The following is a 19,298-nucleotide window of genomic DNA, read 5'->3' on the forward strand; positions in this document are numbered from 1 at the left end:
TTTGATAGAACGAACCGGCAACATAAAAGACAACAAAAAAGACTTGTGGATGATTTATTAAATAGGTACGTGATATTTATTATATTGAAGTGCTAAATAATCATGTCTAATGATTTCATTGCTAAATATTTGTTTTTGTAGAGCGAAACTTTGTAACAATAGTGGAAACAGTTTTGATGATGGTGCGAAGGCTGGTGATTCTTGTTTTATTCCCGAGAATGTTGTTTTGGAAGAATTACATACTCGTCAAAGTATTGGCTTAGTTTGTAGTTAAAAATACCTAACTAGCACAGATACTGTCTTAACTAGTCTGTGTTTTTTTACATCTAGAATATATTATGGTCCTGTATACTTTAACTCTAATGACTTGTTTTAAGGCTTAGGGTTAATACTGAAGAAGATAATCGGGACAAAATAATACTTGGCCTAAAACTGCACCATAATGAAGACGACCAATAATCAGATATAGGTTTACCTTATGCACATATTTTCCTTTGTTGCAAGCTACGCCGATATCTATCTTTATATATATATATATATATATATATATATATATATATATACATATATATATATATGTATATATATATACATATATATATATATGTATATATATATACATATATATATATATATATAAATCTTACCATCATTGCTGCATCATTTTATTATAGGTATGTTTGTGCGTCCACTCGAAAAATTGAAATATATCTAAATTTTAAACTGTTGTTGACTATCTTGCAACAATGGCTACTTCGGTGTCAACTTAGTTTTCTATATACTTTAAGAATAAAGAAGCTGATTTTTACTTTCACTAAGATAGCAGTTTTGCATCCACATATTTTGCCATCGTTGGAACGTCCTAATATACCATATTATAGCACGCCGACATTTCTGTGTCAGCAACGGGTATTTTTGTTCATAGGAAAGCTGTTCCCGCATCCGCAACGTTGCCATTATCAAATACCTCGGTTCAGTTTATTATTATTTTGATGTGATCCTAAATACTATTTGTACTCTGTTAGAAAATATGTCTGCGTAGAATATGCCAACTTATATTTTCAAGTTTGTCTGCTAGATAATGAGTAGCATCATTTTGTAAATGAAGGAAAGTACAGTACTCCATAATGACAAAACGAAAAGAAATCGTAAATCAGGAAAAACTGATATAGTGTTATTTATGATAATTATTGACTCACAGGAATATCACTAATTTAAAATGAGAATTAAAGATATTAAAGAAAGAACTAAAGAAAAAGAAAAATTGAAAAAAAAAATATTCTACTAAATAAAACCTAATATGTCAGAAAGTGATAGTTTTAAATATTATGTTAATCAAAATATGCAGCAAATACTAACGCACTATACAGAATGTCCCTAATTTTCTAAGCACATTTCAGTATTGCATGATATAATAATATTTTAATAATGGTGTCAAAACTAATGAATTTATTATAAAAATTCCAAAATACTCATATTTCTTAAATAAGATATAATGTAAATTATGTTGCTTTGGAAAACCTTTTTAATAAAACTTATTAACAATTATCAGTGTTGCAACTTTTGAAATAAAAGTAGAGTATCAAAAATAAAAAGTGAGAGAATAGAAACGTTCCTGTTTACCTAGAAAAGTTTCGGACCAAAGTTATTAGCTACATTCAGAACTGAATTGTTTATAAATAACATTTTTTTTATTATTAATTAGTTTTGAAGTAATGATGCTGTTTCAAAAACATATTTTTCCACTATTTGTAACATTAAAAAATATCTTAAATATAATAAATTAGGCATAATTAATCTTATAACTTTTATTATATATATATTTTAAATTTGAAATTTTTTAGATTTGAAAAAATCGTATAATACGAAAAAACATTTAATTTCCTTTTTTGGATGATAGAAAATGGTGCTTGTAATGGCATCGACATTTTTTAAACAACAAATCCCATTTTTTGTAACAAAATTCGAAAAAGCATATTATTTATATACCCAGACCAATATTAAATATAAATCATACAGTATAATTTTTGAGAAAAATGCAGTTGAAAGTTTTTTCGTTTTAATGATTACTTCAAAGTAGGTGAATATCTCAAAAAACATTATAAGTAGCAAACAGTTGTAACTGTGGTGATTATTTTTTTTAACAATTTTTGATAAGACCAAAAATTTAAAAAACGTTTCGGTATATTACGATTATTTCAAAATTGATTCAGATGAGACTGAATATTATTAATTAAAGATTAAGCTCTGAAACTCTGAAGATTGTTAACAATAGTAAACTAATACAAAATACATTATATTGAATAAAATACACTGAAAACAAAAAATAACTTCGAATGTGCTATAAGCACAGAAGTAAGAATAAATCGTAAACTAGCGGCAGGCATTGTTGTATCTCGTGATTGTCAGCCCAGTGTAAAATTGCATCACAAATTAACTCAACCGGTAAATGTTTCGTATAAAAACTGTAATTTGGAGTCATGTCTTATTGCCAAAAATATTTGTATTTCTGGATTTAAGTTTTTCACACTCTCTTTTTTTTGGTGGTGTCTTGTTTCTTATGTGATCTGTAAAGATTTTTTTTGCAATTTCTTTTTGGTCTAAAGTCCATGGCACAAGAGTATGACTTGTTTTGTTAATAGTAGGGACATTTTTAGGTTCGACTTAAACTAACTCACTAGCATCTAATTCGGCATCACTTGTTTCGTCATAACTCATCCTCCATGTTTAAGTTGATTTCATCTAAAGTCTTGCCTTTATATCACCCTGCTTCTCCTTTTTCCATCAGCATTAAGAGCTTGAAAATTTTTGCCATTTTATATACGTCATCGGGCAATCTATACACCTGTTTATGTACGCCATTAATGTGATCCATAAAAGTTGTTAGTTGTTCGATATCATTCGGCGACATGTTGAAGATTTGAGTGGCTAAATGTTTCCATAATCTCGTCGATGTAATGGTACCAGGATTTTTTACTCCACTCATTTTGACATATTTTTCCTTAACCTTATAACCGGTCATCGGATTATTTGTACCGATTTTCGGGAACAAATATATATTTGAATCACCAACAAAGTTTTTTCTTCAATTTGTCAAAACACCTGTGTGTTCTTGTAGGCCAATGCTGAAGAGCACTGGAACACTCCTTCCTCGTTTGTCACGAATCACAACTCTTTTGAATTTAGTTGGCAATGTTTTTCAGTATGTGTTATGGCTTCTGAAAACTCTTCATATGTTTGATGAGTACTTCTTTCAGAATAAACGTGAAGTGGCATGCGCTCCATTTCGCCAAAATCGTTAACTTGTTCCATTTCTTAATAATTAAATCTGCAGTAGCAACGGTTGATATCTCAAACTTCCAAGCATCCTCCTATAACTGCTTAAAAGTTTTAAAATTTGACGCTGCTTTAGCTGTTGTCAACGTGGAAATATGATATTTTCGTTTCAGAATAAGCAATATATCGATATCACAGCATTGTTTTAAAGAAGTTTGAATGTTCATTGTAATGTAGGAGAAGCAAAAACTTTCCTGACTGCATCATATGTTGCTACTTTTTAGTAGCGTTAACATATAAATCGAACTATACTGGCTGAAGTGCATCATATAAATTTTTGATTATTGGTTGTAAAGTGTGTATTTCTATCAACGATTTAGTAGCTCTCTCACTTTTCTCTGTGAGTTTTTAAATAGCGAGCTCGGAATTTACAAATCAATAAATCTTTCTTTGCCACTAAAGAAACTTTCCTTAACTGAGGATCTACTAATAAATATTTAACAAATACGCACAAAAATACATCGAAAAACACTAGCGTAATGCGTAGTAGACACTTTTTTTGATTTTGTGGGGCTGTGCTATTATCACTGCATCAGTAGTAATCGTGAATGTACACCAACCTATCATTTTATTCTTCAGAGATGTTCCTTTAGTGATTTCATGATTTAGTATGGACCATTCATCTTTTAGCAGATTTAAAATTCTCTTCTTGATATGTTCAGTTTTCAGCCTATAGATTAATTGATACTGTATAAAGCAAACTCAATAAAACAATCTTTGTGTTAAATTAAGTAACGTAAATAAATCCATTTAAACTTGTGCATTCGTGTTTAAATTAAATATAAATAATTGTATAAAAATACACATTTTAGAAGTATTTAATTTTGTTCCGAAGGGATTGTTTAACTATCGTATTTTGTTCAATTCTCTACTCATAAAATAAAAGCTAACTTCTAACACCTATCTATTAAAATGTTAAAAAATCTGATGTTGACCCGTCATGTACCTGACATCGCTTCAAGGTGGGTGGGTTATGCGACTTTCATCATCAGGTTTATCATGCACAAAAAGATATTAGTATCTAGTTTTTGAAAAACGTCTAAAAATCTGTCCCTGTATTTAAATTTATCTCTAATTAACCACCCCGAATCTGAATTTGTTCTTTTACAATATCGAAAGGTTTTTCGAATAAAAGTTGTTCGCAAGGCCAGCCCCAGCCGTGCACATGTCGGAAATATGCATTCTTGAAAACCTATTACCTACATGTTACTGTTATTCCAATGCAAAACATCTATATATTTGATGGTATTTCAGACGGTTAGCAATGTTGCCAAATTGAAATGACGCAGAATAATCGAGAGAATGAAAATAATATACACCAATGAATTATACTCCATTGTTTCATGCGCCTCCTGAAGGAGATATCGTGAACTAATATATACACAAATATTTCATGCTAACACCATTGTTACGTCACTTAAAATCCTTAACATAATTGTTGCTATAACTCAGAACTATATGCAAGTTTGTCACATCCCTTGTTTGGATTACGAGTGTCTTCTGATGTCAGTTAGAAGAAATTGGTTACGACCATTTTTGAAATATAAGCGATTGTAATACTGCGTCCGCATATTGACGCAACAATGCGGCGGATGCAGCATTACATGCAAAAACATAAATGTAAGGACGCATCAATGTCTGGAGGATCTATATATATATATATATATACATATATATATATATATATATATATATATATATATATAAAGGTAGGAGATAAAATAATTATAACCATATTTTAGCATATCTTGAAGAAGCGGATAAATTTTGCGAAAGCTAAATAAAAGAACAAAGGGTTTTACTTATCCTGCCCTATTAATGACTGATACCTCAAAATTAAACGCCAGTTTACCTAACGTGTCATATATATATATATATATATATATATATATATATATATATATATATATATATATATATATATATATATATTGTGTATGAAAATCACATTCCACGGTTTGCAATTTGTGGCATTCGGCCATGGCTCGCTCCATCAAACTTCACTCTCATGGAAAAAGTGTTATTTTATACAATAGACTAGTTTAAATATTTAAGCTTAAATTCACGTAGTAAATAAAACATCTACTAAATTATATTAGAATTTCAACAGTTCGTTTCAGCATTTTGAACATTTTGAAAATTTAGCACAAGGTGACGTCATGCGCGAGATGTACGAGTTTAGTGCGTGGCAATATCATATCTTGTATCCTTATATCATGATACTTGGCCGATTTGAAATTAGGCTCCACCCACGATGCGCATTCGACCACAACACAATTCGTCCTTATTATTTCTTGGCCCTTCGAAGTGCAAGGTACTTGTATAGTCTGCGACAAAGTTTTTTTTATTTTACTTATGTTTAAAGTTACTCTGTGTTGAAGAAATATCGTATTACAATAGATTTGACTTTTTAAATAATTATTTTAAGTATTTTAAATTATAAACATGGATTTTCATTCAAAATTAGAAGGCAAAGTCTTGTGTGAACAAACGAGGGAGGCAATAGCAAATGTAATTATTTTTATGCAGAGAGAAGCGAAGCAAAATCCGCATGTTAAAGATTTTAAAAAAGTTCAAGAGCGTGCTTCCTTAGCAACGGGAGTACGTATAGCCACTATAAAACGGATCTCTCGTGAAATGAAAAATATAGAAGAAGGCGCTTCTACATCATTTTCGACGCCTAACAAAGAATGAGATCTGCCCCAAAATCCAACTTGGGCGATTTTGACAAAGGTCTACTTCGGCGTATAATAATAAATTATTATGTCACGGAAAAACGAGTTCCTACATTGCGACATATAACAAAAAAAATTAATGCAGACAATATTTATACAGGGTCGCATGAAACTTTGACAAAAGTGATGAGAGATATGGGATTTCGATGGAAGAAAGCGAAGCATAACAGGAAAATCCTAATGGAAAAATCCGATATACAAGTGCTCCGGAGGAAGTTTCTCAGAAATATTAAACAATATAGGGAAGAAAATCGGCCCATAATTTACATGGATGAAACTTATATTCATTCCTCCCATACCCATGACAGATACTGGGGAGACAACACCACCGAATGTTTGCACAAGCCAGTATCCAAAGGGCAAAGGCTGATTATTGTTCACGCCGGCGGCCAAATGGTGTTCATAAAAAACGCATGTTTGACATTTAAATCTGGTACGAAGTCTGGAGATTATCATAGCGAAATGAACTAAATTAATTATAAAAAATGGATTCATGAAAAACTTATTCCTATTATACCAGCCCGTAGTGTATTGGGTATTATTGTACCAGCCCAACGGGGCTGGTATTATTCTATTGTAAAGAAATAAACAACATATTAAAATATTTATGACTTAATCAAATGCTAAAATGCCGAAGAACCGAAGAATAAAAGTATACGACTATAATATAGATAGTCTCAGCCCTTTGCTATTCATAATAGTAATGAACGAATTGATAAGAAACACTAGAGTCAGAACTAATCAACTACAGACAATAATAGGTTACCGCAGATTACAACCGGTAACAATAGAGTCCTTAATGTATGCAGACGACATAGTACTAATAGCAGATTCCGAGAATAAAATGCAGAAACTAATGGATATATGGGTAGAACAAATAGAAGAACTTAAAATGGAGATAAACGAGGAAAAAAGTAAGATAATGATAATCAGCGGCAAAGGAGATAAGGAAGATAATCAAATAAAGATAAAATGTAAAAACTCAGAATTGGAAATAGTAACAACTTACGAATACCTGGGAAGTATAATAACTAATGATGGAAAAATAGACTGGGAAATAACAAATAGAGCAAAGAAATCAAACAAGTTATATTATGCGTTAGCCCCAATAATGGGAAAAAGAGAACTTGCACGAGAAACAAGAATAAAAATATATAACACAATAGTGATACCGACTGTGCTCTATGCAAGTGAAAACTGGACAATTCTGGAAAAACATAAGAGCAGGATAAACGCAATGGAGATGAGACATCTAAGAAGGATAGTTGGAAAGACAAAATGGGATAGATTAAGCAACGAGACTATTAGGAGAATGGCCAACCAGGAACCGATAATGAACAAAATAGCAAAGAGACAAATGAACTGGTATGGGCATCTGATGAGGATGCAATCCAATAGAATAACAAGAAAAATTTATGAAGCAAAAAACATCGGAAAAAGAAAAAGAGGCAGACCAAGAAAAAAATGGATACAGCAAGTAGTAGAGGCGGGAAAACTTAAACAAAAATCACTCGAGGAATTGAAAATAATGGCAGGAAACAGAAAAGAATGGAAGAGGTGGGTAAATGGAAATTAAAATAGCTAGCCCAAATCCGACACCCTGTTAGGGTAAAAGGAAGGGGAGAAAGAAAGAAAGAAAGAAAGACTATAATATAAAATATTACGACAACTCTGGTATAAAAATTAAGTAATAAATGTTTCGTCGGTATGTACCAGGTATAAGATTAACTACTGTTCTTTTATTCTTATACAGTTTACTGTAACGCAAATGTAAAGCTTTCATCTCTGCCAATATTCCTCTTATAAAATTACAGAACGAGACATTTATAGAAGTATTCGAAAAAACTGCCGCTTCAACATGACTGAATGGTCAATATTAATGAGTTAAATAAAATATAATTATTAGAAGAATTTTTTACCAAGTAACAAAAACAAAATATTTTGTATTTTGAGAAAAATATCCGAAGGAAAAATTGAAACGTCAAAATAACATACAATATAGACATATCATAGAAGTTCCATTAATAAATAAGGTCACTCTCTGTAAACTTGTAGTATGGAGTGTACCAACGAGGCGAAGAGACCGAGCGTATTATGTATCTCTTTTCCTCCGAATGCGTTCTCACTTAATTTTCTACGCAAGTGGACAAATTTGTCAAGTATCACCTTAAATTTGACAAGCTGTAATATGCGGTCCTTACAGTGAGCCAGCTATAACAACAATAATAAACTTTAAATAAAAAAAATATATACGCATAAACTTTATTACTTCTAAACTCCCAAGTTTTTATAATATAGACATTTAAAAAGCAAATTTTACTCGCGCCTTTATTGAAACCAATAGTCAGTTATCATTTTCAATAATCTATTGATTTTAAATTGAACTTTCAATTTAAGTTTCATAAAAACATTTAATAACCATTAATCATTATTTAAAGCAATGAAATTTAATTTGACAATTATTTTTGTACATCTATAATTTTATCAAATTTACTATATGTAGTTTTACTGCTACGTGATTGGTATAAATGCAGATCGATTGATTTGTTTAGAGCAGCAAGCTCAAAAATAAAAATAGCCATTATGATTGCCAACCTCCGTAGGGAGACGGCACTCTAAGAAGAATAAGTTTTACTGCCCTGTCACAATAGTCCCACTCTCCAGGGTAAATAAACATAACACTGAACATCATGTAAAAAATAAACCAAAAAAAGGAATTTAAATTATTTTTACGTTGCGGAGTATCGGGAACGGCTTATGATATACATATGGAGGCAACGATGCATTCAGGGAAATAATATTTACGGAAGATGAAAATCATTTGGGTTTTACTGAAAGGTGAGTGTAGCATAAAGTCACACAATTGCGAAACCAACCTGTGGGACTTTATATTTTGAAAATTATTTTTGTCCTCCAGATTTGGTTGTTTATTTACTCGAATATAAAAGAATATTATCGCTTGGAATATTAAGGTCCAATATATCTCCTGTCTGCTTCGAAGCGACAAATAATTAAAATTGCTTGGTCGAAAAGCTTATTTACAAATGGTTGACAATAAAAAAAGATTAGCATTATTCAGTGGAACGATAATAAATCTATTAACCTTTGTAGTTTATTTGTTGACACATATCCTGTGGATATTCATGTCCTCATGTTATCAAACCATATAACCAGTATATGAGTGGTGTTGACCTAGCCGATACGGTTTTATCTCTATGTATGTATCTCACATCTTTTAGAACTTAAAGATGGAATACAGTTATATTTTCACAATTACTAGACATTTGTGTAGATAATCACCTCAAAATTTACGAGATTTTCGGTTATCAACTGCTGATGTAATTGTATTTAATATATATATATATATATATATATATATATATATATATATATATATATATATATATATATATATATAAAGACCTTTACAAAAAACATTCAAATAAAATCAAAACCATTTTTAAACTACGACCAATCGATGATGTAAGATTTGATAAAGTTGAACCTTCCTATATTTCCATCAAAAGGATGATGCCGAAACTTTACCAACATTCAAAGACATAATATATGTTGCATAAAACGTGATGTACGTATGTTTTATATCCAAACGTAACTTTTTTATGATTTTCATGACAAAAAGTAATTTCTTTATTTTAGTAATTGTTTTCCTAAAATTAACTCAAATTTGAATGTTTAAATGGACATTATTTTTTTAGATATACATATATACTTTTCCTTTCTTTGACAATATGTATCAAAATACACCTGTCCATATCGAAATCATCTTTGAGTAAAAAAATTAAAGCACGCAATCGTTTCACTAACTACATAGTTATTTTAAATTAACATAGTTACATTTGTTTATAATTCTATCCTTGCCAAATTAAGGGTTAAAACAACTATAAAATAAACAGTTTAATCGTAGTCCTTAAAGTAGGCCGAAGATAACAAATATATTCGGAAACAAATATATGAAGTAGAAGAAATGCCAATTAATGATAGCACACCTGTAGATTTACATCTCAAATGCTTCTATCACTAATTTCCGTCTGTAAGGTCCAGGCCTCCATTCCATAGGGCAACACTGAAAATACATATGAACGCAATATTTTTACTTTCAGTTGTAAGCTAAGATAACTACTGTATAGTTTTCTTATTTTATTAAATATTGCGCATAGATAGTTTACAATGTATATGAACAAGAAAATCTACTGAAGTCATCCGTAACAAAATACAGCTACAGTTCCGAATCAAAAATCTTAGCTAATACTAAATGTAATTCTACAATGTGTATTAAATTGATAATAATTATCATTATTTTCTTTTCAGGGATCCAATGAAGAAGTATCAGTATTTGTTTTTGATTTGAAAAGTAATCCAGAGTCACAGTTAGAAGTAGTAAAAGCTGCTGTTAAAAGATTAAAAACTTTAAGGCATCCTAGTGTACTCACTTATTTAGATAGCTTGGAATCAGAAAAAGTTTTATATTTAGCAACAGAACATGTAGATCCCTTAAGAGAGCATCTTGAAAAACTACCGCTTGAAGCACCACAAAGAGATTTATACATTGCTTGGGGTATTTTTCAAATAACTGTGAGTATTTGTTATTTACACTTTCCCATTGTCTTTAAATACATGTAGGAATTTTATATTAACCATACTTCAAAAAGTTGAATGATGAAGTCTGTTTGCTACAGTTTCTCCAATCAAATATCAAATTCAATTGGCAGATTTAGCTTTCATTCTTCCATGCTTTTTATGGTACTAATAAGGTTCTTAATAATCATAGTATAGCGTGTTGCAAATTCTGAGAGATGGGAAACCCAAAACTTTATGAACTTTACCGTCATTTTTTTCGGAAGCCGTTTGTTATGACTGGTCGTGCTGTAGCAAATTGGTTTATTGCACATCTTCCATTCGTGTATCCTTTCGGCTCAGATTTTAGTGTTGACGACTACTTATGTAGCTGGGACTGACGGTTTTACTTGTCCTCGGAAACATGCTGGCGGCTCGATTAAATTAGAAATTGAAAAAGTTCTGATGTCTCTGCCGGGGATCGAATCAGAGCCGTCCAGCTTGGTAAGCCAGTACTATAATCACTGAACTACGGACTAAAGCTGTAATTGAATTTGCTTGCTCTATCCTTTAAAGCCGGTCATGAGAACACGTAGAATGCAATCGTTGACCTGTCTTTTTATAAAATATTGATATGATCAGCTTTAATACAAGGTAGATTTTTCCTCATGCTTTATTACTGAATTTAATAGTTTAGTATAAATACATTTTGTTCCCATTTGCTAACTTAGTCGTACAATATGTGTTCGCTAATGATGAAATCGATATTTTATAAAAAAAATACGTTAATGATTTTATTCTTGGAAACCAAAACATCTTGTAGACCACTGTATGTATGAACACCCTGTACAGTCGCCACCAAATTGTTGTAGAATTTATTATCTGCATGTCATTACCATAAATAAATAGTCCAGTCGATCATGGATACCGGAGTTAGATTTTTGTCTTGTTGAATTTAGATACCAACTAAATAGTGAAAAAATGTTATAGGCTTTGTTCAACTTTTTAGTTTCCTGGAAAAATAATAAATTTTACAATAAAAGAAATCACAGTTTGAACCTGTTACTTATGTTAGGTTTGTTTGTATAAAATTTATTAATTTTTGTATAGTTACAATATTAATAATATCATGACTTTACTATGTAATTGATATCTAAATTCAATAGTTATTAATATGACAACGAAATGTGAGTATTATTTTGAAAGCATGATATCGCGGTATTTTTTTATTATTAAAAAATATAAACATTTTCATTGTGTGTTTCACGGGGCTGTGACGGCCTGTAACGAGCCCACATTAAAATTGTTTTTATTATACAGGGTGTTTCCAAACTACATGCACAAGCAAAAGGGGGTAATTTTTTAGCTTTAATTTTCTCGATAACGTTTGCAGATACGAAAAAATTATAAGACATTAAAAGAGACTTTTAGTAATGACATTGGCACTTTGTGTCCAATAAAATAACTAAACATTAGCAGTGCGTATGACAATAATAGCAATGACATTGGCACTTTGTGTCTGTCGATTTTCGCACTTTATAATACATTTAATCATCCACGTTAGTTTAATCATCAGTGTTTATATCAAATTCGTCATTCGTCTTTTAAATTATTAATCAATTTATTAACAGGAACTAGGAATTTGTTACACTCCTCTTTTGTTGTCGTTACTTTTTCCTTTCCAGTTTTCCTTTTGATTGATTGGAAGACCTTTCCAGTTTGATTGATCAATGGTTTCAAATTGTTCTTTAATTAATTTTACTACACTAGAGGAAAATTTCGGCGAAACATTGTTCTTGCGTACTTTATGTTTCAATTATTCAATTGGATTTAGCACACAATAATATGGAGGTAACTGTGTCCATCATTCGTTGCGAAGTTGTCAATAACATACTCTTTTTCGTAAACACGGGTGTAAAGAACTTCTAGTAATTGTTTTTGTGTATAAGTTTCTTCAAAATATAAATCCTCTTCGATTAAAAAAGTCTGAATTTCTAATTTCAATGAATTTGAACTTAGAACTTTTTGGCGAGTCGTGATTGATACGGGGCATTGTCAAGTACAATTACGGTGTTTGCTGGTAATTTAGAAATCAAATTGTTTTTAAACCATACTTCAAACATCTGTCCATATCATTATGATAATCTAAAGACGAATCTTTAATGTTCTTAGCTGATAGTAACAATGCTCCATCTATCCAACCGTTTTTATCTCCACAGTGTAAAATGATGATTCTCTGTCCCTTATTACAGGGAATATCAAATTTGCATTGTTTACTATCCTTTGTCCAACTTTTCTTTACTGTGTCGTGGGTGTCGTACCATCTTTCATCTAAATAAACGATATTTCTGCCTTCTTCGCCGTATTTACACATGTCTCTTATGTAGTCGTTTCTTAACGACCTGCTGCTCTCCATAAGTGACATTCTTTTGTTGATTTTTTTATATTTGAAACCATTAGCTTAGACATTGTCGACGTGTCACTTCAGAAGCCGATTGTAAAAAAATTTTTCTAATTAATTCAACACGTAAACTTTCTGTTAGAAAATTATTAACTGCGTACATTTCATAAATGCTCTTACTAATTGGTTCCAAGAAATAGAATTGTCCACTATCACTTCTCTTTTTGCTAGGTGTAATTGGATTTTTCACAATCTGGTATACAGTTGATTGGGGCACTTTAGTTAAAAATATTGTCTTCTTTATAGCTTCTGCCTTCAATAATTTTGAACAAAATCCGTTATACACATTTATAACTATCTGTTTCGCCTCTGGCGGTAACATCATTTTACTTGTACTGGCCTCATTTTGATCGACATTTTGTTCTTGCTCAGAAATTTCTTCTTCATTATCTATCTATCCAAGGACGCCACAATTTGTCGCAATTCAAATATAAAATAACTACTTAGGTATTATTATGTAATAAAACACAAATTTGCAAGTTCCCTATTCAGTTTGCCTAAGAATTGTTATTGTTTGAATTATCTGTTTAAAGTTTTGTGCTTTGTTTTAATAAAAATTAATTTTTTTTTGTTTTTTAGAGAGCTTTATCTTTTTTAAATAATGATGGTAACTTGAGACATAACAATGTCAACATTTGGTCAGTTTTTGTTAATTCTTCTGGAGAATGGAAATTAGGAGGTTTTGAATATGTCTCGAGTACACAAGAAACGAATTTACCATCTAAAGAAATTTCAACTCTAGATATCTATAGTCCTCCAGAAAAAAATGATCCAACCAAACAGAGGGCCATGACAAAATGGTAAGTGGAAATGTTTATTATCTTATCATTCATATATATATATATATATATATATATATATATATATATATATATATAATATATATATATATATAATATATATATATATATATATATAATATATATATATATATATAATATATATAATATATATATAATATATATAATATATATATATATATATATATATATATATATATATATATATATATATATATATATATTCGTTTTATAGAGGGCGTCATGTTATGCGCTAAACAGCACCAATACCTGTCTTTTCTCCCTAAAATTCTGTTTTCATTCATACTATAATATGATAAATTTCGTCGTTGTTGAGAATGAATTCGCACTTGTCTAGAGTGCTCTCGCTAAGTATCGCCATCTAATCTAATTACCAATGGAACTTAGGTTTAATCTCTCTCTCTTGTCGTTTTCCCATTACTGAGGATCGTGATTACTTCCAATATTCCTAACAATTTTTCTCCATTGGTCTCTATCTTCAGCTGCTGAGAGGTTTGCAGAATGAGTTTCCAGCTGAATTCTTAATTTGGTCGGACCATCTAGTTGGTGATCGTCCTCTTCTCATCCACATCTCAAAGGCATCAATTTTTTGGCGCTCGTGTCAGCGAAGAGTCCAAGCCTATGCCCCAAATAGAAATATTGAGAATACAAGGGCATTCACCAGTCTTATCTTGATATTGTGAGAGATAGATCTGTCGTTCCAAACTTTAGTTGGGCGACTCATCGCATTTTTTTCCATACCAATACGTCTCCGAACTTCTGCTTCACAGTTACCATCGTTAGTTATACTAGACCCGAGATAGACAAAACTGTCCACTATCTGGTATTCCTATAACATGTTAGTCAGTTGAATAGTGTGGAATCTGTCGACCATCTGTCGACGGAATTATTTTTGTCTTAGCTTTATTGATTTTCAGACCAACTTTATTGCTTCCGTACTCAACTCTTCGCAGGAAATTAAACATTTCTTGCTTATTTGCTGTTATAAGTGTGGTGTAATCGGCAAATCTTAAATTGGAGATTTTCCTACCAGCCACTATTACTCCACCGGCCCATCCATCTAAAGCCATCCTCATGACATGTTCACCATAAATGTTAAATAAGTCAGGTGACAACACGCATCCTTATCTAACACCTCTCTCGGTCTTGAATTGGTTTGAGAACTTCTGATCTAGTCATACTGTTGCTATATTGAACTGGTAGAGATTTAAGTGTCACCAGGTGCATTGGTGTGCCCATTTTTATTAAAATGGACCACAGATTTATCCAGCTTACACAATCAAATGCCTTTTGGTAGTCAACGAAGCGTATAATCATAGGTACTTGAAATTCTCTAGACTTTTCAATGAGTTATCTCAGGTTCAGGATTTATTCCCGTGTACCTTTACTCTTTACAAACCCTGCTTGTTTCTGAGGTATTTGGTAATGTAGTTAGGTTTTTAGTCTGTTTTTGATGATATGCAACAAGATTTTACTAGCATGTGTTATTAGTGACAGTGTACGGTAGTTTTCACATCTGGTAGTAGTTCTTTTTTTGTGTAGCGGGTTATAAATTGAGGTACACCAATTAGATGGCCATTTTCCTGAATTCCAAACAGCAACACAGAGAGAATGGATGATATGTAATCCTTTGTTATCTAGTAACAGTATTTCACCTGATATTGAATCAATGCCTGGGGATTTATTTCTCTTTAGCGATTTAATTTCATCTTTGACTTCAGCGAGTGAGACAGTAGGTTCTCTAGGGTAGTCAGAGGGCCATTGATTTTCTGCTGTTACCTCGTTACTTTTATATAGCTCGCTACAGTAGTTTCGCCATGTTTCCAATATTTCGTCAGTATCGGTCCTTAGATTACATTCCTTATCTATTACAGACCGCGTTTGAGATTTAAATTCTCTGGTAAGGAGTTGATCTTCTGAAATAAATCCCTCGGTTCATTTCGATGGCCATGTTCCTCTATATCTCTGCATATTTGAGATATGTAATCAGCTTTGTCTTTGTGGCACTGTTTTCTGATTTATTTCTATAACGCTCTGTATTCATCGTTTGTTCCGTATCTATTATAGTTTTATGTTCTTTTCTGCGTTGAATCACAGTCCACGTATTATCGGATATCCACAGCTTACGGCCCGTGGAAACCGCTGCCTCACAGTCTTTTGCAACCTCGATTACCTTATCTTTGAGATAGATCCAAGTGATCTCAGGATCACTATCTACTTGGTCTAAAGAAAAAGGTTCTAGGTTTTGTTTGTTTTGATGGTTTTAGAGACATGACTTTTCTTAGGGGTCTTCTTTTGGGGACATTAAAACGAAGTCGAACGTTCAATACCAGTTGATGATCGCTTCCACAGTCTATGCCAGGATATGTTTTACAGTTGATGGCCGACGAGTTTAATAGGGAAACGATAAAAGTTTGAAGACTACATTTTAAAATTAGTTTAAAATATAACGATCTTATACAACTGAACAAATTAGACTTATGTTTTTTTTATATAGAACATGTATATGATTTTAAAATTAAATCCTCCGTATATCTTATTAATATAAGGTGAAAAATCATTTACATGAAAATCTTAATGAATTCGACGCCTTGCATACTTAAAAACTAAGCAGTTAAATTTAATTGCTTATTGTTTAAGAACTTTTGATATGATCTGGTTTAATGACTTATGGTCAAATTTTAGATTAATATTTTTTGGTTTATGGAGTGGCACAAAATTCACTCCTAAAAGTTTCTTACTTTTTTAAAATAATCTATATTTTTTTATCAGAATTGAAAATTGCTTTTAAAATATTTTTAGCTTTATATACTCTAATAATACGTCTAATACATCTAATATTGCAACATAAGTTCTGGTCTACTTGCAATAAAACCTGGGTCGACTCTAATTTACTCCCTTTTAAGGTTGATAAGACAGTAGCATTATCCTACAAAGGGGCTCTTCACTCCTTTTTAAACTCCTTTTACCCTATGACGGCCGATATGTAATTAAGATATGATCAGTGGGCCTTAAACAGTGGGGCGTTAATATTTAATTCCGATCGATTGAAAAGTAAAACTATTTAATTTCCTGTATTTTATGTTCAGTAATAATATTGGATTTTACTGTATCAAAGGCAAATAAAATGAATATAATATGTATATACAGGGCGTGTTAAAAGAAGTGGGACGGAATATTTCGAATACTCGAAATTATTTGTCGACATCAAATGTTCGTCAAGGTCTCTATAAGTCTCTATTTTGCGTAGTGTGAAAATTATACGAATGGTTTTGCACGCAGTTAAATTGGAAAATACTTGCCAAGTAGCTGGTATGTAGAAATTTGAATAAAATACATCCAAGACTTTACTTTCTGCAGACACTGTATTAAATATAACCTTGAAACAAATTGGCACTAAATCACTTCCGAGTTTTCAGCAAAACAAAATGTTTAAACACGTGTAGTCCAGTAATTAATACCAAAGCTATTGAGAGTATGCAGTCCAGTAATTAGACCGAAGGTACTTTATCGTTTAACTAAAACACACCACAAAGTCCGAATTGAATTCCCGAAACACTTTTTTGTTACTTCTTTTTAGCAAACGATTTGTCCTATTCACTGTCTGATATTTCACTATCAGAGTCGTCAGTATCTGAATTGTCTATCCGAATAATTAGAGGCCGGACCTGATATATAACTCGCTCGGTTTGAAAAGACTGAACGATTATGTCTTCCGTGTGTCTAATACAATTTTGCCATTGTTCTGTCTTTATTTGTTCTAGCGATTCTTTCCATAAACTAAGAACGCTAGCTTCATCTATTGTTTTGGATGCATGTTTATCATAAAAAATTTTGGCTATACCCCAAACTAACTCAATTGCATTATAGTGGCAATGGTAGGGCGGAAGTCGAAGAACTTCATGGCCATATTTAAGAGCCATTTGGTGAGTTACAATTTTCTTTTGAATTTTGTGCTCTCCACACCTGTGAAGTAAATCGTGATTTTTGCTGATTATGTATTTTGTTAAATTATTAAATAACACCAATACAACCCACGACCATCAATTAATTTTTAACGATAAACAGAATAGAAATTGTCGATGATAGTGTCGATATTTTTAAACAGCATGAATCATTTTTCAATGATTGTGTGGATTTAAGAAATACATTACTAAACAAATTTTTAAAGTGTGTATAAAGGAGATTACAATTATTATGACACATGGTACTCCTTATTTTTCAAATAGTATGTTCTTGTAAAGGCATAACTTTGATTATTGTGTAAACCTACATTATATGATACGTCAGAAGAAATTAAAAAAAAAATTAACATGTAATAAATTCACTGTTTAAATAAATATTCCGTACTCGTACTATTGCAATAAAATATTAAAACCAATAAACGATAACTTGTTGAGCAGTGCTGATTGAAACAACAGAGCAGTAAAATGTTATTCATAAAGGTAGTGTAAAATATATCGCCGCTTATCTGGTTCGCTAGTAATAAAGTTACCAGCATTTAATTGCAAAGCGGTCTTCTTAGGTGAAAAATATTATAGCCTCAGCCTGCTATGCAATAAGATCTGTGTCGAAGGAAATCAATTTAACATCTTCCAAAATAACAATTTTTTCTTTGTTTGAGTCTCATATTTGATATGGTCTTTTTGGGATTCTAGTACAGCTGCCCAATCTGATGTTATTTTTAAATTGCAAAAAAGATCAATACGGTATCTGTTTGGACTTAGAACAACACATTGCAGAAGCTACTTCAAGAATCACTGGATATTAACGCTGCTCTCTTTATATATTTTAGAATCTGTTTACTTAATTCGTAAACACCTACATGTTTTCTAGAAAGACCTAATCATGACTACTCCACCAGAAATTCAAACTTTGATGGTTTTTTTACAATACTAAGAATTTTTACCGTGATGAACGGCATGTGGAATGCAAATTATTGATTGCATTGTCGATTAATTTGCTCTGATCGAAGCATTTCGATCACTAAGGGCGTCTGCACTGAGAATGGGATTAAAAATAAACGCACAGAAAACCAAGTATATGTATTGTACTAGATCAGGCAACTAGATATCTAGACTATTAATTGATGATCTGGAACTGGAAGGTGTGGACACCTTCGTCTACCTGGGCTCGCTGCGTACCAAAGACAACAATGTCAGCGAAGAAATTAAAAGAAGAATAGTGCTTGCCAATAAGTGCTATTATGGCTTGAGGAAACAGATGGCCCCAAAACTACCCAGAAAAATTAAAGTTTCCATATATAAAACACTAATAAGGCCAGTATTAACATACGGGTCAGAAACGTGGTCACTTACACAGAACGACCAAGAATTGCTTAAACGTTTCTAGAGAAAAATTCTAAGGAAA

At 31.5% G+C, this 19,298-nt stretch overlaps 1 protein-coding gene across 1 annotated transcript in view; it reads left to right on the forward strand.

Annotated features, from left to right (window-relative positions):
* Positions 1–19,298, forward strand: part of yata (N-terminal kinase-like protein yata) — a 74,869-nt gene that overhangs the window by 17,344 nt on the left and 38,227 nt on the right. Inside the window, exons 2-3 of the mRNA XM_072529742.1 lie at positions 10,401–10,664; positions 13,687–13,907. Of these exons, the coding sequence (XP_072385843.1) occupies positions 10,401–10,664; positions 13,687–13,907 (485 nt within the window). The remainder of the gene's footprint in view (positions 1–10,400; positions 10,665–13,686; positions 13,908–19,298) is intronic.

Source organism: Diabrotica undecimpunctata, chromosome 4, assembly GCF_040954645.1.
Source record: "Diabrotica undecimpunctata isolate CICGRU chromosome 4, icDiaUnde3, whole genome shotgun sequence".
In the NCBI taxonomy this organism is placed as follows: Eukaryota; Metazoa; Arthropoda; class Insecta; order Coleoptera; family Chrysomelidae; genus Diabrotica; species Diabrotica undecimpunctata.